General features: G+C 49.8%; 1 protein-coding gene across 2 annotated transcripts in view; it reads right to left on the bottom strand.

Moving 5' to 3' along the window:
• Slc27a2 (solute carrier family 27 member 2) overlaps nucleotides 1–13,013 on the bottom strand; it is a 45,872-nt gene extending 32,859 nt beyond the window's left edge. The window contains exons 1-2 of one of the 2 annotated variants that reach the window (XM_023724025.1): nucleotides 12,467–13,013; nucleotides 365–574 (exon numbers count right to left, since the gene is read on the bottom strand). In XM_023724025.1, the coding sequence (XP_023579793.1) occupies nucleotides 365–574; nucleotides 12,467–12,941 (685 nt within the window). In that variant the 5' untranslated portion in view covers nucleotides 12,942–13,013. The remainder of the gene's footprint in view (nucleotides 1–364; nucleotides 575–12,466) is intronic. The other variant, XM_004639008.2, reaches the window with a different exon arrangement.
• Between the last annotated feature and the right edge of the window lie 10,539 nt (nucleotides 13,014–23,552).

A 23,552-nucleotide genomic window follows, 5' to 3' on the forward strand; every position in this document is an offset into this window, starting at 1 on the left:
GCCATTCAGCTGCAGTTCTTGGTTAATTCCTTTATCTGTTCTACACAGACTCTGGGGAAGTCTTTCTAGCTGGGAGAAACCCACATAGCATCATACTCAGTGAAATAAGATCAGTTCTCACGGGCAAAGAGCTAAATCCCCAGAAGTATTAAGTAGCAGATAAGTTTTGCCAAAGAAAGGAAATATTTAAAAACGGAAGCCCATACTTAGCTCCTTCGGGGCAGCTCTGTTTTTTTTTTTTTTTTTTTTTTAATTCTTTTTTTTTTTTAAACTGGGAATTGAACTCAGACCCTTGAGCTTGCCAGGCAAGTGGTTTTTTTTTTTTTTTTTTTTTTTTTTGCAAATCCCGCCTTGCGCTTTGTACCTGTGGTTCCAGAAGTGTAGATGTACAACGCAGGAGTAGAAAAGGTGACCTCGCACCTCCAGGACTCTGGGACAGGGTCCGACGACACTTCATCCACTTTGTCCAGGAGCGAGTCGACACCCTCAGTGCTGGATGTCCTGCTGACGTAATAGAGGGATACCCCGTCTTTCTTCAAGCTTGGCAGCACCTCCTCAACCGCATCTTGTAGTTCTTCATTTAATAAAAACCCAAACACACGAGTCAGTCTATTAAGTTTCTGTGCAGGGCAACGAGTCTCACAAGCAACAGCTTTTGCTAGAACGTGTGGACAGCAGGAGCAGCGCCTGCAGCGGCGCAGCTTTTCACGCAGAATTTGCCGCATTTGGAGAGGAACGGCCAGGCTGCCGTGTTGGAGGGCAGGCTGGGGTCAGCGGCTTCCTAAGCAGGACAGGGCTCGGCTGAAACCTCTCCTGGTGGGGAAGCCACACAAATGGGTCCGTGGATAGAAACCAAGACCTCGGAATGCGTAACTTTTGTGCATAACTGGTATGTAGTTACACTGAACCAGGAATTAATTTAGCCGTGCCTAATATGTGCCCACACAACCAGAAATTTTTATTATATCTTATTTAAAAATTTATTTATTTATTTATTTTTTTTGTCTTTTTGCAACAGGGCTTCATTACGCAGTTCAGGCTAGCCTTGAACTTACTATGTATCCCAGGCTGGTCTCAACTTGCCACGATCCTCCCGCCTCAGCCTCCCGAGTGCTGGGATTACAGGTGTGTACCACCATGCACGGCAAAAATTCTTTAGAAAGGAAAATTCTTAAGAAAAAAGAGGGCTGGAAAAAACAAGATGTGGCAACCAGCAAAGATGGGAGAAGCCAAATTTGTAGGACATGTTTTTGAACACATCAGTAATACACCGTTCCATTAGGAAGGCTTAGCTGATAGGAAAACTGAGTCTAAATTTCATAAGCCCTTTGTCTGATCTAGATAAAAGAGGACTGGTAATTCAGAGCAGTGTTTTGCAAACTGTAGGTCATAGTACAGTGACCTACAGTTAAGATCATTCAAACCGACCGATGTTATCATAAATTTACATAGAAGGAAGCAGACAATTTCAGGCTGTCCCAAACATAGTAAAAGCTAAATATTGTATTTAAAAAGTTTTGCTTGAGTTCTGTAGGTGCGTGGGTACTAGATCAGACATACACCAAATTCATACTGGGTCAGGCAAAAATATCTTCAACATTCTGATTTAATATGCAAAGCTCATTTCCTGTTTGCTCCTTGCACATGGGGATTTTTTTTTGTGCTCTTAATCCAGAGGTGAGTCTCTTTGATGTGTACTTGTCTTGACTCCCAATAACCACAGTAAACAAGCACATTAACAGGAAAGCGACCTGGTACCCCAGGGAATCCCCACGGGAAGGGAAGCCCTGGCTCACTGCGTCTGCTGATTTCCAGATGTTTGTGTATGATGTCTCCCTCAAAATAAGATGGATCCCTGGGACAGATGCACTTAGAGTTTTAACATGTTTACACAAAGGTGCTTGGTAGAAATAAATCAAACAGTACGAAAAGGGTTTCTAAGGAAAATCAGCTGGCTCTGAAGCTCTTGCTAACTGGGACAACTGCGTGCAACTATTCATTCATTTATTTATTTAGTACAGGGTTCTTCAGGGTCTCACTACATAGATCAGACTCATAATGATCCTTCTGTTTCCAGTCTCCCAAGCGCTGGGATTACAGACGTGCACCAACATGCCCAGTTTTAGTTGTCATCTCAGCATGCCCAGGGGGTGGGACCGGCAAACATGTGGTGCCGGGGATTGAACCCCAGTCCCTGCATCTATGTAAGCAGGCACTTTAGTTCACTGAGCTATCTGGCCGGCCCAATGTGCAACTTTAATTTTTTTCTTTTTTTTTGGCAGTCACGCCTCCATCACCAAAAAGAATGACTTTCCTGCTATGTTTGGCCTCTCAGTTTTTCTTGAGACAGGGTCTTGCCATGTAGTTCAGCCTGGCCTTGAGCTTCCTACATAGCCCAGGCTGACCTCCAGTTCACAGCAAGCCTCCCACCTTCGTCCTCCGATGGCTGGGACTCCAAGGTGTGCCACCACACCTGGCTGGTCTATCAGGTTTGCTCCCACTCCTCCTTCATGGTTGCCCACCCCCAGCAGTCATTACTGCCACTTTCTGTTGCCTAGGTTAGTGGTACTGCCATCTATTCTGAGAACATAAGTCTGTCTTCCCAGGGTTGTACGGGGTTGTTGTAGTGCTAAAATGCAGTGACCAGGCCCCCCACCCCTGGAATGTGACAGAGTAAAGAGCTCTGGAATCCACCGCTACCCACTTCCCTTGCTGGCTCGGTGTTCTACCAGTCCCAGCTGGCTGTCACTCTGGAATTCTATTTCCCCACGATGGTCAGGTTAGCCCTGCTCCACCCTCCATCCACTTCCTCTATATTTATTTATTTGTTTTTGCAGTACCAGGGATTGAACTCTAGATTGCGCTTGCCAGGCAGGCGCTTATGCTGCTGAGCTATCTCCCTGGCCCCCTCCACTATTTTAAACTTAAAAAAAAAAAAAATAATGTTTTGGGAGTCCAATTTGCAGCTCGTAATGCAAGTGTTCACTGTGAGGAGTTGGAGCACATCTGTAGCACACCCCAGTTCTTATTTCTTCTCCTTCCCCTCCCTTCTCTCTCCTTCCATTCTTTGCTTTGTGATCCTCAGCACTTTGCGATGGAAACTCTGGTCCTTAGCCCTTGCTGGACTCGGGCCCTCCCCATGTCCTCCCTAGATAACCACAGTGGCCCGGGGTCGAGCCCTTGCTGCCTACTTGCCTGCTTCCCTATGGCCCCGCTCTCAGGGACACCTGTCACCACCCCACCCTGGCTGCCCATCCTGGGGACAGACAGCTCCACTCTCTGTTCCCGAGGTCCTCAGTACTTCCCTGTCTCCTCACTGGCCTTTCCCTGGTCATCTCCCACTGCCCATTTCTCAGGTGTCCCCCTCAGGTCCCTGTGGGCTGACCCTGTACCACCTTGTCCAGGCTCTTTCATCTGCTAGGAAGGTCCTCTCACTCAGTCACCTGGAAAATTCTTGCTGTTCCTTCAGGGCCGGGGACAGTTTCTTTCTGTTCTGTTTGCTTTCTCTGTGCAATTAGCCGCTTCCTCCTCCAGCTCCCTGAGGGCCTGCATGTGTGTCTGCCAGGCTCCTGGCACCGCGACACCTTGCCACCCTGCCCTTTGCTTCTCTCCTGTTCGACAGCAGGAGCTTTGAGACTAGGGGGTCCTAACTTAATCCTTATTGCACCCTAACAGGACGTGTGTGCTAAGTAGGTCTTTGTGTTTTGTTTCTCTTTCCTCCCTCCCTCCCTCCCTTCCTCCCTCTCTCCCTCCCTCCCTCCCTCCTGCCCATTCTCCCTCCCTTCCTTCTTTCTCTCTATGGAGCTCCATCTTCCACATGCTGCCCATGCCTTCTATACCTCAAGTACACTCTCAGCCCTCGGTGAAGGTTTATCATGGAGAGAATCTGCAGGGGAGAGAAATAAGCTAGAGCCCCTTATTTACGGGATTCAGATGGTAACAACACTGGGAGTTGACTAATTCATATGAAATAAAATATAAACATAAAATGAAGTAATTTCTGCCACACAGGTGTACCTCACACACAGAGCGGGTTCCTTGCAGCACGCGTCTGTCGTCTCCTCTGAAGGAGAGGCCACGGTCCCTGCCCTGCACAGTGCACCCATCTCCTCCAGGCTGTGGTGCAGAGTTGATCCGGGCAGTGACCAGAGCTTCTGGGGCTTTCCTCCCACGTCAGACGCAGGGGGCCGCCTCTCCTTGCTTCACTTACAGACACTGATGTAAAGCTGAGGTTTCAGTGGCAATCGGGACGGGGACGCTGCTGTCAACTGCCTGGCTGATACATCCTGTCTCCGCAGCGAGGCTCGTGCTTACGAGGCTTTGCTTTTGTGCTCAATTCTCCTTGCTCTTCTCGGGAATTCTCATTGTAAAGTGTGCTCGCTGCAGAGTGGTGGTCAACCTGGACATCTAGGCTCAAGTGATTCTATTCGCTCGGCTGCGTCCCTGGGATAGCTGTAGCAGAGCTCTGGGGAGCGGACCTGCCAGGGCCACTGGAGGCCGTGGACAGAAGGAAAGGCTGGCCGGTGGGGCAGCCACACCGGCGGCTCTCTCAGCTGGTCCTTAGATCCCACAGGGACTCTGGCCTTGGCTGTCCCAAATTAGGGAGGCAGCCTGCGCCCTTGTGCCTGCCTGTCAGTCAAGGTTGAAGGCAGAAGGCATGGTGTTCTACCTGGGGCAAAGCAGCTCTCTTCAGCCCAAGGCGAGCTCCTGAAAGGGTCATCTGAGGACCCTGCCAGCTAAGGAGCAAGTGTCACAGTCCCTGAGGACGTGACTGGCTGTGCTACGCCTGGCAGCCCTACTACCAAAGGAGCTGTGCTGCTCTCACTTGTTTGCAGCCCTTTGCAAGCAGCTTTGCATATGTCCCTTCCCAGCCCAGTTGCCTTGTTTCTGCAAGCAGGACAGAGCCTGGTTGCCGAATGCTGTGCACCAAATAAAAGAGCCCAGTAGGGCCCCCGGGGTCCCTGCATGACGCTGCCCGGCCACTTAGGTTCAAGTGTTGGTAAAACACCTTCACCCCTTGGGGAAGGCTGTCTGCCACCGGCCCTGTGCTTGCCAAAGCACAGAAATCACTTGTTTCCTTTTTTGTTTTCTGATGAAGAGCATAAGCTCAGGCTTCATTAAAGTCTGGGTATGAGAAACAGAGTCCTGAAAAGTTGTCTGAAGGGCACAGAATAGGTCCAGCAAGTCTCACTAGTCTAACTTTAAACTATGATTACATTTGAGCAACGGGAACTTGAATAATCACAACACCTGTACCCATCCATACCCAAGTCTCTTTTTTCCCCTGGTTTCTGGAATCAAGCTCATGACCTCACACTTGCCCAGCAGGCATCCTGTTGCTGAGCTTAAACCACACCCCACAAAAGTCTTTTTTTTTTTTTTTTGCGGTACCAGGGATCAAACTCAGGACCTTGCACTTTCCAGGCAAGCACTTATTCCGCTGAGCTATCTCCCCAGCTCCTCTGGTCTGTCTTGTTCAAAATAAAATTAAAAAGACAAAGTCAAGGTGGGACACTACCCTCTCTCCCACCCCTCAAGGTTTTTGAGGAAGAAAGACTAGAGATATCAGAATAACCTAAGCTGTTCCTGTAAAGCAGGGAGAGGACAGGCAAAGAGCTGACGGAACCCTCATCAAGGTGTTGGGAGGCACTGGGCTAAGCCCGCAGCTTTCCAGAGGGAAAGACCCTCTCCTTAGTAGCACATCTCTCTGGGTGGGTGACTTATGGACCGACTTAGTTAAAACCAACCAACAACAAAACTACAACAACAACAAAAGATCAATCGAGCAGCCAACCCACTAACCACATGACAACAAATTCAAAACACAAAGTAGTTCTAACACAGCCGCTGGAGACAACACAAAAGGAATTCTCACAGTGACATCTGTAACTGACTGTGACTGCTTCTGGTAGCTTGAAGCAACAGTATTTAGTAACCCATTGTGTGGCTCATACCCCGATACACAGTGCATCAGAAATCTCCTCAGCTAGGGATGCGCATTTGGCCTCTCCCTCCACCCCACAAATCACCTCAGGTCAAAAACGATGTCAAAGGTTAAATTCCAACAGAAGCAAGTAAGTTTCACAGTGAAACACCTACTCACTTGACATCTATGTAATTAAATAAGGCACTTGAACTGGGCATGGCTGGCAGCAGATGCTTGTAACTGCATCGCTCAGGAGGCCGAGGCAGGAGAATTGCTGCGAGTTGAAGGCCAGCCTGAACTACACAGCAAGACTCTCTCTCAAAAAATGCCCCCCAAATAAAAAACAAAGCAAAACAAAAAATTAATTTACTTGATACCATTTTCCATTACCTTCAGTTAAGGTCCTTGTTTATATGAACTCTTGTTTTTCAAATAGCCCTGGAATTAAGGGTCACAAGGTCACACCAGGTTGTACCAGGCCTTACATAATTGTTCGCACCTGATATCCATAAGCAGCCACGAGCCCTCTACTGAGTGTGTCTGTCCTTATTTCTCAGGCAGTGGGAAGGAGATCTTTTTCAAACAATGTCTGCTTTCTCACTGTGCACAATAGCCTGGACTCTATCCCTCTTCAGACTTAATAGCGCTGACAGCTGATTCAGAGTTTGTTTTGTTCTCACCTCTTCCTGCCTTCTTGATTCGACAGAGAATGAACTTCATCCCCACACGCGATAGCTGTGCGCTAGGGGATTCTTGGGAGATTCTTACCACCGCCCTGGCAACCTTCAGTTATGAGCAGGGTGAGGAGAAACATGGTGGAGGACGGACTTGAAACAAGCTCCCCGTGTGGACCCTGGGCTGCTGGGCTGGGCTCTCAGCCCCCGAACATTACTCACTTGATGCCTGAGTGTCCCCCGCCTTTTACAGAGTCCCCCCACTGCCCACGGACAGGCCCCAGTGTGGTCCTGGCCCATCCTGTGCTCAGCACCTGCTCCGCCTTTCCATTCAGACCTGGAGAGAGCTTCTCCCTTCTACTGTCAGCCCACTGCCTGCGGGCTGGACACTGGGTGGAGCCCGGGCAGTCAGTCAGCCTGTGCTGAGGTGAGGCTCAAGCTGAGGAGAGTGACTTGAGTTGGTTGGTTTTTTTTTTTTTTTTTTACATCAGGATGTATTTAATTTTATTATGTCATTTTTCATGCCCTCATGCCCAATTTAACAATTCTTAAGTATCGGAAGAAATCCAACCAAAATGGTGGAACCTACTGACTCAACAGTTGTTTTGTGCCTGCTGTGGGCTTGGTACTGGGACAAAAAGGAGGAAAAAGCAAAGGCAGGAGCTCAACGGGCCAGGTTCTGTTTAGAACAAATCTGAGAGGGACTGCCCTGGCACTTAGGCTAGACTGGGAAGCCTTGTCTGGGACAGGAGGTCTCTTATTGGGTCATGAGTACAACGGAGGCCGTGAAAGGTCGAAATGGGATTTAGGTGGGGCAGAGTTCAGTGGAAAGGACTTGTGCCACCTGCCCAGGAGCAGGCTTGAGAAGGCACAGGGAGTGGTAGCTGCCGGGCAAGAGCAGGGCTGAGGAATGATGGGAGTTACGGCGTGTAGCCGCTAATGTGTGGGCCTTATCAACCACGGTCACAGTCTTAGCAGGTGTCAAGGTATAGTGTGACAGCACAGGACTGGCGTGGTCAGCCTAGGGTGGCAGCAGTCAGAGCCCTTCACACGGTATCGCTAGAGCCTCGCTCTAAGACACATGAGAGAATGCCAAGCCATTGAACAAGGCGCACTGATGCTGTGGGCGGCCCGGAGAGCAGAGAAGAGTGGAGATCAGACTCTCTCAGCTCTGCTCCCGCACTGAGGTGTCAGACAGTCATCTCTCACTGCTTCTGCCCATTCTGTCCTCTCCAGGTCCCCAGTTTCTCTACACTCAAGACCTTTCAGTATTCAGATTCAATGAATGGTCACGATTAATGTGCATCCTGCTGTGGTTCTTCCACAGCTCAGCTACCAAGGAAAGTGTGTCAGTGTATGATGGCCCGGTCCTCTCCCTGCCTGGAGCGCCTTTGTCCCGCACGGGGCCTGTTCCATGACTGCTGTGACCGTGAAGCGCTCCAGCATTCTCGCACGCCCACCCTGCTCCCTTGGCCACCATCGACTGCACACATGCTTAGTTCCTTTCTGGACTCTGAGCTCCTTGAACTAATTCTGTGCATATCTCCCCATTGGAGCTGCGGGAGTTTGTATGACAACAGCCACCACGCCCACCCAACAGCAGTCATCCTTGATCCCAACACTAGTTTCATAACAAAGCTCTCCCGTTGGAGAACTTTTTTCTAAATTTAGTGGCCTGCTCAGCATGCCCTGGGGGCAGGGCTGGTGCAGCCTGTGGTGCTGGGGAACAAACCGAGGTCCCTACAGTTGCCTAAGCTTGCCTGAGCAGGCACTTTAGACCGCTGAGCTATCTTGCCAGCCCTGTTGGAGAACTTTTAATGATGAAATATTTTTGAAAGTGGAAGCATTTCCCTCCATTACATCATTTAAAGAAAGTTCAGGTTTTTTTCTTTCTTTCTCTGTTTCTTTTTTTTCCAGCTTTCAAAACCCAAAAAGCTAATCTGGCTTTTTGGAATCTCCCTGGCTGTTGTTCTTTCAACACTGTAGCTTTAACCTTCACAAAAGCCTTCCTTGTGCCCACACTGTGGGGCCCTCGAACAGGGCCCCGTGAGCCAGGTCACGGGGCAGATGAAAGGTGCTCAGGAGACCCAGGTTACCTCCCGGTGGCAGAGTTAGTTTAGCAATGGCCTTGAAGAAAGCAGACATGGAAATAGATGCGCTATTTCAAGCCTTATTTGGGTGTTTTTAGAAAATCTTATGTGGGAAATTAAATATGCTTCCCTGTTTTTTGTCTATTCTGTGCTTGAGAAATTGTGTGAAAAATACCTGGCCCAATAAATTGACTTCTATGCACCGCAGCCCTGCTCTCAGGGCTGTAACACTGGGGAGAGCGGGACTGTGCGTCCACCTAGGTCATTCCCTTCCATGGAGAAGTCGCCTGAATTGTACAGCTTACAAGAAACTGTATGCTTCACTGCCAACCAAGTTTATACAACTTAAATATGTGACATATAATCTGAAAAAGAAAAAACTAAACCATATTCTCTGAGAGAACGGTTGCTGTTGTATTTGGGGAAGAATTTGTGAATCTTGACTTTTTGTATGTATTGTAAATTTGGAAGGAGTGTGTGGGTACTGTTTTCTAACAGGATCGAGCCCTTCAAGCCTCAGAAATAGTCTCCGGAAGTCAGGACAACTGAATCAGTCTGAAAGATGAAGGTCAACGTGTTGGTCTTCTACTTAGAAATATTCCAGCACCTGCACATGCACTAGTTCCTAAGACCTGTGGCTGAAATTTGAATCATGTGCTCAAGTTCACCTTTATGAACCAACCAGGTTCAGATAGTTGATAGAATAGCACGTGCCCTGGAATGAGAAGAGTTCCGGGTTTGGGCCCATCTCCCTTCTGCTGACCCAGCCCTGCTTTCAGTCCTTTAGGTCTGTTCGGAGGCTGGTGGCTTCTCAGAGCCTGCCCCTCAGACCAGTAGCTTTGAATTCACCTGGGGCTGAGGGGCTGCTCCTTGGGGTCCCCCGCCAGATCCATGAAAGCAGCATTTGGAGACAGCATTCGGATATCTGCTTTGTATCATGATGCCTTTTCTGTTCATCAAACTTTCTTTTCTAAGCTCTTTCGGAAGCAAGAGCCATTGGTTTAAATTATAAGATCCCAGGATTAGAGTAGCTCTAAGCTCTCTTTCAACTCCAAGTCTTCTTGGGCCCATTCAGCACATTTCTGCATGGGCATATTGACTAAGTACATGACTTTGGACTCTGCCCTCTCTTGGTAGTAACTATTCCAGGTCAAAGTGCACTGTGTACAAAGGGAACTCTGGCATATAGAAAGAGGGAATGTTTTTCAAATGTCTCAATTCTCTTCAAGGTTAGTTTGTATGTTACCACATGGGTTCTTCTCCTGAGCATGCAACTTTGGACTCTGTGCTGTTTGCAGCAGGCTGCTCTGGGTTTCAGTGTAATTATGCACCATGGGCAAATGCATCTCAGTGAGGCAGAAAAGCTAAAGAAAAATTCTAAAAATGCACTGCCTTCCTCAGAGGATACTTAATTGCAAGAAAGCACTTGAGGCCCCCTGGAAAGTTGGGCTCAAGTTTGACTTGAGTGTAGAAAGGTCATACTCTCCACGTGCACACAGTGCTTTAGGGGACAGGACTGTCCCCAGGTGAGAGAAAGAAGTACAGTTTACAAATTCCTCATCAATATATTGGAAGCACTTCAAAATCCAACCATTTTAAACGTCAACATGATGCCACCCATGAAGTTCACACACAAATCTCTTGTTTCATGCAGGGATCTATTACCTATATTGTTTACAATGATCTTCAGGTTGTGTGTATAAGATGCATATAAAAATAAACAGATTTTATGGTTAGACTTGGGTTCCAATGCCCAATATCCCATGTTTTATATCCAAATAGCCCCAAATCTAAAACAAACCTGAAATCCAACCAAAGCACTTCTGTTCGAAGCTTTCCAGATAAGGAATACTCAACCTGTCTCTAGTTGTGCTTGCTTACAGAACCTGTTTTGATTACAGTCACTTAATTCTGAGCTTTTTTCTCAATTCAGCTCCTAGGCCCAGGAATTCCTTGGAAGGTCATTACTTCTGTAATTAGTAAACAGTTAATAATGTTTAAATGCCTGGGGGTGAGTGGGGTGCAAAGATCACGGTGTTTACAACTTCCCTCTAAGGAAGCTGGTGGAATAATAGGCTTAAAGGAGTTTTACTAAGAGGTGCAGTTATCTTTTCCCCAGGTAACAACTCTCAATTTCTGGGACTTTTCCTGAAAGGACCATCTCCCTCAAATAATTTGGCTGCCTCTAAAACCATTATTTGCTTCTAAATTTTTATATAATGGCTACATGTTTTTTGGATTACTTATTTCATGCCACAGAGGTAGGTATAAGCTCCCTGGTTTCTCACACGTGAATCCACATGTCATCTTTCTGGTGCACCAGGCCAATGGTTTGTCCTGCCTCAGTTTCCCCGGCTATAAAATGAAGAGCAAACCAGATGGATGCTGCTCTAAGCTTTAAGACCTCACCTCGCCTAGAGAAGACAGTATGATGCTAGAAAACATAAGCTTTGAAGTTGGACAGATCTAGTGTGGAATTTAAACCTCTGGCTCCTCAGTTGTGGGAAGGGGTTATTAGAGTGATGACAGGCATCTCTCAGGCAATAAAGCATCCGCATAGGGCTTGGCACAGAAATGCATTCGGAAGAGGTGGGTCTGCCCGGCTCCCTCGGCCTTACTCTTGGTCCACTTTCATGGACCGAGAGAAGCAGCCCTTGGTCCAGAGACAAACTCTGGGGGAGCGGATGGTCTCCAGTGCAGAAACAAGCTATTTCAAGGGTACTCTATCCACCCTGGGGTAACCCTTTCTGTTTCTTTCAGGTCTGGGACCCCTTGAGTACAATGTTACCCTTCTGGGTCTGGTTGAAATGTGGCAGAAGGTGACCACACACAGGAATGGGTCACTGTTTCTATAGGGGCAAAGGAGTCTCCCAAAGGCCCCTTAGCAGACCCTGAAGTCTTCTCCTTAGGTGTGGGGGCGGAGCACCTGCTCTCTGCAGTGAGAAGCCAGCAAGGCCAGCAGCCCTGGGTGGCTGGCGCTGTCTTGAAGACAGCCTCATGACAGGAGGGACACTAAGAGGCAGAGAAGGATGCCATCTTCCATGGTCCCAGGTGAGTCAGGCTGCGGGGTGAGGGCTGTCTTTGGCCCCAGTCCAGTGCACACTCAAGTTTACGTTAGTGCAGATTTGAGGACTGGCTAAGAGTGAAGACCTGGAGATGGACAGCTCTGTCTTTTTGGGACATGCCCATCCCAAGGGTGCTAGGTGGCTTCAGCTCTGGGGCCTCAGGGGGGGGCCTCATCTATAGAAGACCCAGGGAAATCCCCACCTGCTGGGATTCAAGGCCACACTGCAAACACAGAGGGTCCTCCCTGGCCCTGGTTTCAGCCTCTGTGGATTCAACCCAGCCCGAGGGGGAAATATGAGGGGAAGGAAATGGCACTGGCACCCAATGCATCCGGGCTTTTTCTTGTCCTGCTCCTTAAACAATACAGCCTTGCAGTCACTCAGGCGGCATCTGCACTGTATTAGCTATTACAAGACATCGGGAGATGGTGTAAAGTACAGGGTAGGTAGCACTTGCTCAGGCTATCCATAGCTGTGCCATTCTACACGAGTGACCCGGGGATGGGCACACTGGGATCTCTGCGGGGTCCAGGAGCTTATCGCCCTCCTGTTCCAGGCCAGGGCTACAGGGCTCAGCGCGGTGCCTGCACGCAGCTCCCATAGGCGACCCTTCAGATCACGCATCAGTGCTGCAAGCCACCCCGTCTGCGTACCCGGACCCCAAGAACCCCCCAACCCGTAACAGTACCAGTACCGGGGCGTCCGGCTCACCTGGAGAGGCCAGCAGCACCTTGGCACCACAGCACTGGAAGCAGTGCAGCAGGGACTTGGCACGGATGTTGTAGTTGAGGCAGGCCATCGGGCAGCCCAGCTTGGCCAGGCCCAGCCACAGCCACACGTAGGCCGGCTCGTTGCCCATGAAGAGGGCCACACAGTCGCCCTGCCGCAGGCCGAGGCCGTGCAGCGCCCGCGCCACCTGGTTACTGCGCCGGTCCACCTGCGCGTAGGTCAGGACTTGGTCGCCGTAGCGCAGGAAGATCTTGTGCGGGACGCGCCGCGCCTGCTCCTGGAAGGCGCGCGGCACCGTGGCCACCGGGCGCCGCCGCCCGTAGCTGCGCAACCGCCGCACCAGCCCGGCCACTCGCAGGAAATAGCGCACGTCCTGGAACAGGTACGGGCAGCACAAGGCGACGAGCAGCGGCACGAGCAGCAGCCCGGCCAGCGCGGTGAAGGCGGCGGCCAGCATGAGGGCTGACGGGCGGGCGGCGGACCGAGCGCGGACGGCAGCTGGGAGCGGCTGCGCCGCGGGCCCGGCAGGTGCTGAAGGCTGAGCGCAAGGCCCGCCCCCTCCGCCCCCTGGGGCGTGCGGCCCGCCTCCCTACCCGCCCCTGCTCGGGCTGGAGGGCTGGGGTCAGCCGAGCGTGCACACCTCCATGCGGGCAGCTAGACCGGCCCCGAGGTCTCCGCCAGCGCCCGCGCTGAGTGTGGGTTGAGTAGAGACCCCTAGGCTGGGCCAGTCTACACCCCCTACAGGGTCGGTGCCGACCCCCTCGTCCGGACCAGTCTGGGCCCCTCAGCGCCCCTCCTTAGTGGGGTCTGTGAGGTGACCACAAGGCGTTCTGCCTCTTGGGGCTTCCCAGTGGGTCAAAGGGTGACGATGGGCGCCGCTAGCGGACGCCGGGAAGATTGAAGAAGACGTCGATGCTGCGCTGCTGTTACTGTGTCGCAGTGTGCCTGGAGGAGATGCCTTATGTGATCAGTAAGCTAGAGGGACGATGGTAAACCCAGGTGGATGTTTCCATTAAACACAATCCTATAAAAGACACGTTGCCAAGAACGACCGGCTAAGCGTGTTCAGAGCCAGGGAGAAGAGGTCGAGTGGGATTCATCTCGACGTGTTCTATTGTAATAATGGCTTTAAAAAAGTAAACATTCATCGAAGTGTTTGGTTTCACTGTGTACCTTACAAATGTGAAAGTCATTTATGAGGAGCAGGTGTCAGGTGCCAGTGCCCCCCCCCCCATCTCTCCTCTCCTCCCGACCTCTTTGTTTCTCAGATCTGCGTCCGGCCCCACCTGGCTGTTCCGGTCTCCTGTGGCCAAAGCTTCCAGGATGAACAGATGTCCCGGGAAGGTCGCTTCCAGCTCAGCCCACCTGTAGCCACCTGCCACCCGACTACTCACCGAGAGCCCCTGATTTTGCAAGAGGAGTTGCCACACAGTCTCCACGTGGAGTCGAACTCTGGTGTTGTCTGGATTTGTTCTTTGCAGGACTCTTCCCCGCTCCCCCAAAAGTTTGCTGAGCTGTGGGTCCAGTTGCTAAGCGGCTCTGTCGGAGAACAAGTACAGTCCAGAGGAGACAAGCAAATGTTCTGGCATTTCTGAGAAGTCACTTTCTTGCCTGCTTTTTTTTTTTTTTTTAATTTTAGATGCATTTATTTTATTCAACTTTTCACTAGTGCACGGTCTGTAACACATGGTGATTGGCATTCATCATGAGGAGTGGGCTGTGGACACATACCGCATCTTCATTCTTCCTGGTCTCTTCCTCCTTTTCTCCCTTGTCTCCTGATCCACTTTCCATTTTCCAAAGCTCTATCTCCCTGTTTCCTGCTACCTTCTTTTCTTTAGCTCTTTAAATTTCTTATCCTGTGGGCATCTCCTGTGAGAGAAATCATGCCGTACTTTTTGTGTCAGGTTCATTTCACGTCACACTATGGTCGCAGGCTGCCATTTCTTTCAGGAGCAGTGTGGTCCTTTCTTTGAATTTCTCTTCACACTGCTTTGGTACAGCCACATAATCGGGGCTGCCTCCCAGAGAGGCGGGATCCAAGTGAGCCAGGGCTTTGCTGTCACCCTCTCCTGTGCTGCAGCCATCTGTCTTATTCTTATAATCCGTAATGAATGCGCACTCCCCAGAAGGTTTGCCAGGGGCATCCTGGCTTATGCTTTGAGAGCCTTGCAGCACTTAGAGCTCCTGTACAGACGGAAGGCAGCTTGGAAAGAGGAAGGCGGCCGGCTTGTAATGCGGGCGGTGAGGAGTTGGGTCTGTTTTGTCCCAGGAACCAACCCAGAGCTCAGGCTTAGCAACTCCTGGGTGCTCTTAGCTGCTGGTTCATGCTGTCTGCCTGGTCTCCAGGTCTCTGCCCAGGTCCTCTCTTTCTTTCACAATTAAAAACCTTTCACAGCCTCTTGGTCTCCTGGGTTTTTTTTATTTTTTACTTCACTTTATATCCTGGGAACCTGCTTAAGCAACCCTTCCCTGTCCTGACTTTCTCCTTGCTGACCAGCTGACTTCGGGGACTTTGGCATTCCTAGGGGGTGGGGTGGAGGCAGTGCCATTAACCAGAGTTGGGGACAGGACCGAAACCACTTGGGTGTGCACCGTTCTTTCAGGGGTAAGTGCACGGCTTCCACGGCTAGGGCCCTTCTTCCTGGTTCTGCCTGACCCCTCGCCCCCCTTTCCTGGCTGCTTCCCTGGGCACTCTGGCTCTGCTTCTCTTTTCCCTAAGCAGCTACTTTATCCAAAGTGCTGGGTCACCACCAGTGCCCACCTCCCTCTTCTTCCTCTGCAGACCACTTTCACCTGTACATTGGCAACCTTGCTATTGCTGGTGACAGAAAACAAGTCCTAAAGTGGCGGAAGCAGGAATAGGACATAGAGCAGGAAACAGGAATCCTGCACATGTGCCTTCCTGTGTGGGCCAAAGGCAGGGACCTGGACCTTGTGTCTCCTTCTTGGTTTCCTTTCTGTCTTGGGCCCAGCTGGCCAACAGCCCTCGGGGGTAGGAGGTGGGGTTTCCATGCTGAGTGAATTGCAGAGAGAAATACAAGAGTCTTTCCCTTAGGAATCTTCACGAAACGCATACAGACAGAATCTTGGGCTGGATTATGTGTTCAGCCTTGTGGGGTTGGGGGAAGCATAATGCTGAGCAATTTAAGGCTTCAGACCAATCAGAGCTCACCTGGGGGCTGGGCTTCAGCGAGCTCCCCCTGGTGCATATTGTGGGAAATTTCAGGGTGTTAAGAGGAGGGAGACAGGACGGAAGAGAAGAAATGAATTGGGAGCAGCCAGCAGCAGATGCCGGTCACGTATACTAGAGGAATCTTTACCTGTCTGAGTTTAACTTTGAGTCTGGGGTCTGCTCTCTGCTCCACTGCCTGGTTAATAGTTTAAAACTGTTTCTGTCCTCTAACAAAATGCCATGAGTGGGGTAGCTTATAAACCACACAAAGGTGTCGCTCGAAGTTCTGGAAGTCTCCTTTCTCATAGGTGGGCCTCCAGCTGTGTCCTCACAGGCTGGAAGGGACGAGGAGTCTCACAGCCCAGGTCAGAAGGCACCAGTCCAGGCGTGAGGGCTGCACGCCCACGATCTAATCATTCCCCACACCCCTCCCCTTGGAGTGCACATTGGCTCCCCTCTTGGTGTGTCACAGCAAATTCTCTCTCTTTTTTTTTCTGACTCTTTTGATTTTGATACAAGCATTCTAATGCAGTTAGAATATTTATTGATATTCTGCTAGGAGCAGAGTATGATCCGACAATAAACGTTTTAAAACAGAGCAAGGTATAATTCTAGTTGCTCTTTGTCTTAGTTACTTTTCTCTCCTTGCTGGGACAAAATTCTAGACATGCAAATTTTAAAGGAAGAAAGATTGATTTAACTCACAGTTTGTGGTGGTTTCAGTCTGTCACTGGCTGGCTTTCAGGCAGAATGGTGTGGCCGAGGGGCAGTAGGTCACGGTGGTACAAGACTGAAAAGGGAACAAGGGAGAAGAGCCAAAGCGCAAACCAAGCCTCTTCTTGTCCTTTGACTTTGTCCAGGCTGCTGGGATTAGGGTGGTGCTGGCCCAATCAGCAATGATCCCGCAATCCCTCACGCTTAATCCCAGCGCTGTACTCTAATCAGTCACAAACCCTAGACTGAGCTTTCTCCAACAAAGGCCCTCCTCAAATGCTGAGGCTTGGGTGGGTGGGGGACATCTAGACCCAAGCCGTAACACTCCTTTCCAGGACTATGTTGCTTTAGTGACATAGCACCCCTAAAATGTGTTCCCCTCTTACAGCATTGTTCCTGCCTCTCTCCACTGCTGGATTCTGCTCTCATTTTCTTCCCTCCCACTACCCTTCCCCTTTTGCCTTCCTCCTTCCTTTCTTCCTTCTTTTTCTTCTTTTTGAGGCTGGCCTTGAACTTACTGTGTAAGCCACATTGGCCTTGAACTCAGTCATCCTGCCTCAGCCTCCCGAGAGCTGGGACCGCAGAACGAGTGCCGCCACGCCAGGCTCTGCGCCTCTAAGTTTTAACTCTTTTAAGCCAGTGGGTCTTTGACGTGTGGATGTCTCCACCCAGTAGCAGTTCAAAATGAAGTGAAGGACTTATTATTGTAACTTTATATTTTTTCAAGTAACTCACCCTAAATTCTCAGCATTTTTTATTGTTTTATAAAAGATTGACACTTTTGGCACTAAAGAAGAAAAAAATACTTAATTTTTAAAAATATACCCAAACTGTATACTTACAAGAGATAAATTTTATGTATATTTCACTACAATTAAAAAATCCCCAACTGTAGTTCTTTTCATAAAAGGCTGACACTGTATCAACATATACAAAAGATAGACGTTAGAATTTTTTAAAATCTTTATTTATTTGATACAGGGTCTCGCTATGCAGCTCGGACTCATAGTGATCCTCCTGTCTCAGTGTCCCCAGCACTGGGACTACAGCTATGCACCTCCATGTTTGGTTTCAGAGGCCGCGTCTGCACTCCTTGGCACAGCATGAGGCACCAGGATCAAGCTGGGGTTCTTGCGCTTGCCAGGCAGGCGATTAGACCACCGAGCTATTTCCTCAGCCCATTAGAATATTTTTGAATGTAGAAAAACAATTTTCATTTGGTTCATCATGGCAGAAAGAAACCATTCCAATACAAGTTTGTCTATTCTTGTATTAGTCTTTCCAGACATGGGGACAAACCATGGATGCCCGAGACTTAAGGGAGGACAGGTTTACCTCGGCTCGTGGCTTCAGGAGGTTCAGTTCATATACAGCTGACTGAGGCCGAGGCAGGAACAGTACGGCAGAGCTGATAGGCAGAGGGCAGCTGCTCAACCCATGGCAGGGAGCGAGCAGAGAGAAAAGCAGGGGGGCAGGAACGTGCTCACCCAGGTCACGCCTGCCTCGCGGCTCACTACCTCCTGACAGGCCCCACCTCCGAAGAGCTGACCAATGAACTCATCAGTGGCCGAACCCATGGCGGAGGTTAGCACCCGGCGGTCTAATCACCATTGCAAAGCACCACCTTTGAACACATTTTTGATCCGAACCCTAGCAGTTCTGAAATCCAAATTTAACAGTGAACATGAAGTAGAGCCAGGTCTTGGGCTTGAACATAAACTCACGGTTCTGTCAGTACTGAGATTTCAAATATAGAAACTCTACATCCCCGCTTACAGAGAAGCCCCCTAGGTCTCCCTTCCACCCTTCCCCCGACTCAGCCCACTCCCTTCTTTGGGGGGATGCTGGCCCTTTCAGGACCGGTCACTCCAGCAAAGCCTGCCAGACCCGCTTTTCTTTAAACTTCCCATCCAACGTGCTGGACCCCTCTCTGCCCAGTCTCTTGTGTCCTCTTCCCAGGCGGCCAAAGGTCGTGTGCACAGACACAGCTTCTAGCCCTGGCTGCTCCTCCGGGCTCCTCACCCACCTCTGCTGTCTCACAGGAGGCTTCCAAGGGCAACTCTCCCTTGGAGCCCCAAGTCTCCAGCTCACGTGTTCTTTCAAAGCAGATGGTCTCCCTTCCCCATTCACTGCGACAAAGTGGCCCACTGTTTCTCAAAGTCCACAGGCTTCAGAATCACCTGGATAACATGTTAAAACAGCTTGCCAAGCTCCACCTCTAGAAATTTTATGACTTAATAAATGAACCTGAGATGGCCCCCCAGAATTCACATTTCTGCGAGGCTTCATCCAGGTGATGCTGCTGCTGCCGGTCTTGGACCGATGCTGCTGATTTAGCACAGAGGATTCCTAGCTGCCCTGCAGGGCCCAGGTCTCTTGAGAAGTGGAGAGAGGAAAGGGGCCCAAGGAGGACCCTACTGTCCTCCATCGGCCTCTGTTTTACTTGTTGGGCCTTCGCATAGCATTCATGTGAAATTAGAGTGCCAAAGCCCTGAGCCTTTCAATCTTGCAGCTCATGCTGATCCACATTGGCTTTTGGGTGAATTAAAGGACCCGCCGCCGCACAGCTTGGGTTTGGTTGTCCTATGCATGTTATTTTGCCTTACCTGGGCAGCCTGACTTCCTGGAATGAGTAGCAGACCTGAGACTTGAAGTCCAGGGACCTGCATTTAAGTCTTCTCCTGTCACTCGTTGGCTGAATGCCTGGGGTAAGTTACCTGAGCTCTCACAGGGACTTGTGTTAATGTTGTAGTTTTTGGCACCCAATGTATAGGGTATTGTTGACAAATTTATAGATTATGAAAACTTGCTTTTGTGACATTACTCAGTACCAATAGGAATTCGTGTGAGTTACTCACCATGTAACTTGCAGAAATTTCATCTCTGTTTACCTTGAGCCAATCACAATTCTTGAGATGGGGCTGTCCATGACCCTGTTGATGGCCTTGCGTGGTGGCTTTGGGGCTCAGACACACAAGCTATGTGGATCCTCGGACAGCAAGACCAAGGAGTGCGGTGGAGCTGGTGTGTGCCCAGGTGACTTCTCCTTTTGGTAATAGAGGAGAGGCTGGGAACAACTGGTTGTTCATATTAGACAAGAAGGAACCAGGACTCCTGTTACTGGTGTCCTGGTTGTGCTCATTAACTATATAGCTAGGCAGAAATGCGCATCAGGGAAGGGGTTTGCTTCTGTAGTTAAGACTAGATGGCTGAGTCTGATGCTGTTGAGGCAAAAGCTCTTGTTTGATTAAGTCACCTGCAGAGGCCAACTGCAGAGATGATCAAGTCTATTAGCCTGCGGTGGCGGGTGCTCAGTACATGACTGGGCGCTGACCCTACAGGGCAGGAGGGGAGGGCAGTTACACCATTCTAGTTCCGGGTCCAGTTCCAGGTCTGGGGGTGTTTTTTTCTTTTTTAAAAATTTTTATTTATTTATTTATGTGTGTGTGTGTGTGGCCAGCTCAGCCCACCAGGGGGCGTGGCTGGCTGGCATGTGGTGCTGGGGGATTGAACCGCGGTCCCTGTGCTTTGCTAAGCTTGTTCTAAGTAGGTGCTTTAGACCACTGAGCCATCTCACCAGCCCCTGGGGGTGTTTTTTTCTGATATGATTTGCAGCTATAGAAATACTCCCACAAAGCATGGGCTATGTTTGTGACAAAGGAACAAAGGTGTTTGACATTTATGTAGGGAACAAGTGATCTTATGACAAAGCATGGGGTGGTATTGGGTTAGGTATCTATGGCAACATTTATAAGAAATGAAATTAAGGAAACAGAAACTTGAGCTCTAAGATAGCGCCTGAGGACAACCCGGCCTCGGTTTGGTTCTGTTTTCCACTTCATTCTCCTGTCAAGCACACGTTTCCTCTTTAGTAAAGTACGTGAAGTGTCCTTAAAGCCTCTGTCTACAGAGCTTGGTGCTTGCATTTTCTGCCAGCACCAGAAGTTGTACCTGGTTCCGTCCAGCACGAATTCTCCCGGTCACCCATTGTCCAGGCAGGCCCAGTGCAAGATCCCCGAAGGCCCAGCCAGGAGAGAAGCTAGCTGGGGATTCCCACTGTGTGTCTGGGTATACCACACCTGGGAATTTCTTATTCTTTGGTATTGTTGAGATGCTCACAGACCCTGGCCAAAGTTTCTTTGATGACTTTTGACTTCCTGGCATAAAACCAGCTTCTTCAGACTCCCAGTGGGGTTGCTGGTGGTAGCAGGGGTGGTCTGGATCTGCACTGGGACCAGGTGTGGGCAAATTGTCCAGCACGCACGACATGACTTTCTGGGGAGAAGATCAAGACCCAGGTGACTTTAGAAATAGTAATAAACATTTTTGGGTCATCTTCTAACAAATAAAGTATAGCTGGGCTGTGGAGTTACCACTGTTGGCCTGGGCTCTTGGGCAAAAATAAATCCTAACTGGGGTTATTTTATCTTTTCAATCTTTTGTTAGGGCCCCACAGGTCGGAAAGCTTCCCCTACCCTTGTGTGGGCCAGTGAATCCTAAGGGGCATCAACTCTCCAAGCCAGTCTCATTTAGAATGGCTCCCCCTAGCATCTGAGTCACTGTGAACTTATAAACCAGTTCTGTGGTGTCGGACCTGACGCAAGCCAGCGGAGGAGTAGGAAGAGGGTGACACGGGTTGTCAGTTTGATGCTGGGGGTGTCTTTTTCTCACACACACAATTGCTGTGATTGGCAGTGAGGAGATGCTGTTTTGTCACTCAGTGGGGTCTGGTTGTGGCCCATTACGTGTTTTTTTTTTTAATGTTTATTTTTTGATACAGGGTCTTGCTGTACAGTTTGGACTCACAGTGATCCCCCTATCTCAGCTTCCCCAGTGCTGGGATTGTAGGCGTGCACTGTTATGCCCGGTTCAGGACAGGAACAGTGTACCTGAGGCTCCTGGGCCAGTCTAGCATGTGGTACTGGGGATCAAATTCAGGATCTTGCACTTGCCAGGTAAGTGCTTATGCTGCCAAACTATCTCCCCAGCCCGTTTTGTGTCTTTTGAGACAGGGTCTCACTATGCAGTTCAAGCTGGCCTTGAGCTCACTTTGTAGCCCAGGCTGGTTTTGAACTCCTAATGATTATCGTGTCTCAATCCCTTCTGGAATTACAGGTGTGTGCCACCACGCCCCACCCAGTCCATCATTTGATGCCAGAGTGATAGATTCATGGAGCAAGCACTGAAACTTTAAGAGCAGTGGGGGCGGTCAGAATATGTAGGGTTCCTCCACCTGGGCTGCAGGGGTTTATCCTTCCAGCCCTTGACCAGAACTTGGTCCCCAGGCTGAAAAGGATGCAAGGGCATGTGAAGGGGAGTGGATGATACTCCAGGACGGCCTGTCCTATCTCCTCAAGGACCCAGTGAAGTACCTTTATCTGACAAAGGAGGTCAGTCGACCCAACTTCTTGGAGTCTTTTTGTCATGGACTCCAAGAGGGGAGGCTGTTTAGACATGATCTTGAAGGTCATGAGGCCATGCCAGCACGATGTGCCCTGGGAACTGAGGAGCGCTACGGCGATGCGGCTGTCCAGGGCGCACCAGTTCCTTGGCAGAGCTTATCCCAGGTGGATCTGAAGGTAGTTTTGTCTCTCTTCCCAGAGCTCTGGTGATGGTAAGCCATGTGGAGTTTTTATTTTATCCCTGGAGCCAAGGCCAGTTTCTGGACTACTTTACCCATGAATGTTGGCCCGTCATCTGACCTGATGGGCATGGGGAGTCCATACCAGGGGACAATTAACTACAGAAAAGCCTTGCTTACCTCTCTTGAAGTTTCAGTCCTAGTTGGGATGGCCTTCAACCAACCTCAGTAGGTGCAAAGCAAGACTTGCAGATACTTCTGATTTTTAGTTGTCAGCTTGATCTTGGTGAGGTTAGTCTCAATGTCTTTAAAGGAGTGATTCTGTACCTCCTGATGCCAGGCTGGTGGTGGGGCTGCTGTGCAGGGTGCTGTGGGCACAAAGTTTGCATCTCTTGGCTGCAGAGGAGCCCAGTGTCCATATTCTGGGGATACAGAAATACCAGTGAAGCAGCTCCCTCATAGCAGTGCATTCCCCAGTGAGTGTGGGCATGTAGATCTTGTGTCTCAAAGACTTGGGAAGGAACACAAGTCTCCTGGCAGCACCTGTCACCCATTGTTATCAGTGGCTCTCTCTGACTTAGTCCCTTTTAACTCAGTTTCTGAATAGGAAGGTTTTTTTAGATAGTGTGCCCCAAGTACTTTCTTAGGGACAGGGGTCTCCAGACCCCTGGCCACCTGTTTTCTTGCTAAGTCCATGTTGTGATTGCCTTGGGCCTCTAGAATCCCCCCTCTGGTGGCTGGGGCAGTATGTGATGGCCAACCTTTTTGGCAGTCAAACTGTTTGTAGCAACTTTAATATTTCTTCTGAATTTTCGATATCTTTGTCACCTGCTGTCAGGAGCTCTCTTTCTCTGTGTATAGCCCCATGTATGTGGAGGATGGCAAAAGTACAGTGGGAGTCAGAATAGACACTGACCCATGTATCCTTTCCCAATTCCAAGCCCAGGTGAGGGCTATCAGCTTGGTTTTCTGGGCTGATGTCCCAGGGGAAGTGTTATTATTAACAGTTTGATCTATCATGACAGCAGCCACTCCCACCCTCCGGACCCCATCTATTACTATACTGTTGTCATTTGCAAACAGGGTCAACTCAGGGTCCTGGAGGGGTGAATCTTGGAGGTCCAGGCATACCAACTAGACTGTTTTGATTGATTTGATGCTGTCAAATCGAAGTGCTGGGTGGCTCCACAGATGAGGGCCGCGATGAGGCTGGGATGAGAGCCTGGATGGTTGTTACACGCGGTGGATGCCAACTTGTGGCCAATGTGCAGCACCCTGCTGAACTGAACTGGCGTGGCGCTGGGTGCAGAAGGCCACCCAAGGAGTGTTGCTAGCAGCCGAAGAGGCAGAACTGGGGAAGCTGATCAGAGGCTGTTAGGGAAGCTGTTTGGAAGCTGCTGGAGCTGTCAGAAGCTCCTGGTTCTCTTGAGCTCTTCTGCTGGAGGAGCTTGTCATGCTGGCTTTCCTGATGAACTTGGCTGTGCGCAAGACATTTTTTTTTTTTTTTTTTTTATGTATTTGGTATAGGATCTGCAAGGTCTACAGAGTCTCAGTACCTAGATCGGACTCTTAGTGATTCTCCTGTTTTCAGTCTCCCA

The sequence above is a fragment of the Octodon degus genome, unplaced genomic scaffold (genome assembly GCF_000260255.1).
Source record: "Octodon degus isolate 3935 unplaced genomic scaffold, OctDeg1.0 scaffold00105, whole genome shotgun sequence".
NCBI lineage: Eukaryota > Metazoa > Chordata > Mammalia > Rodentia > Octodontidae > Octodon > Octodon degus.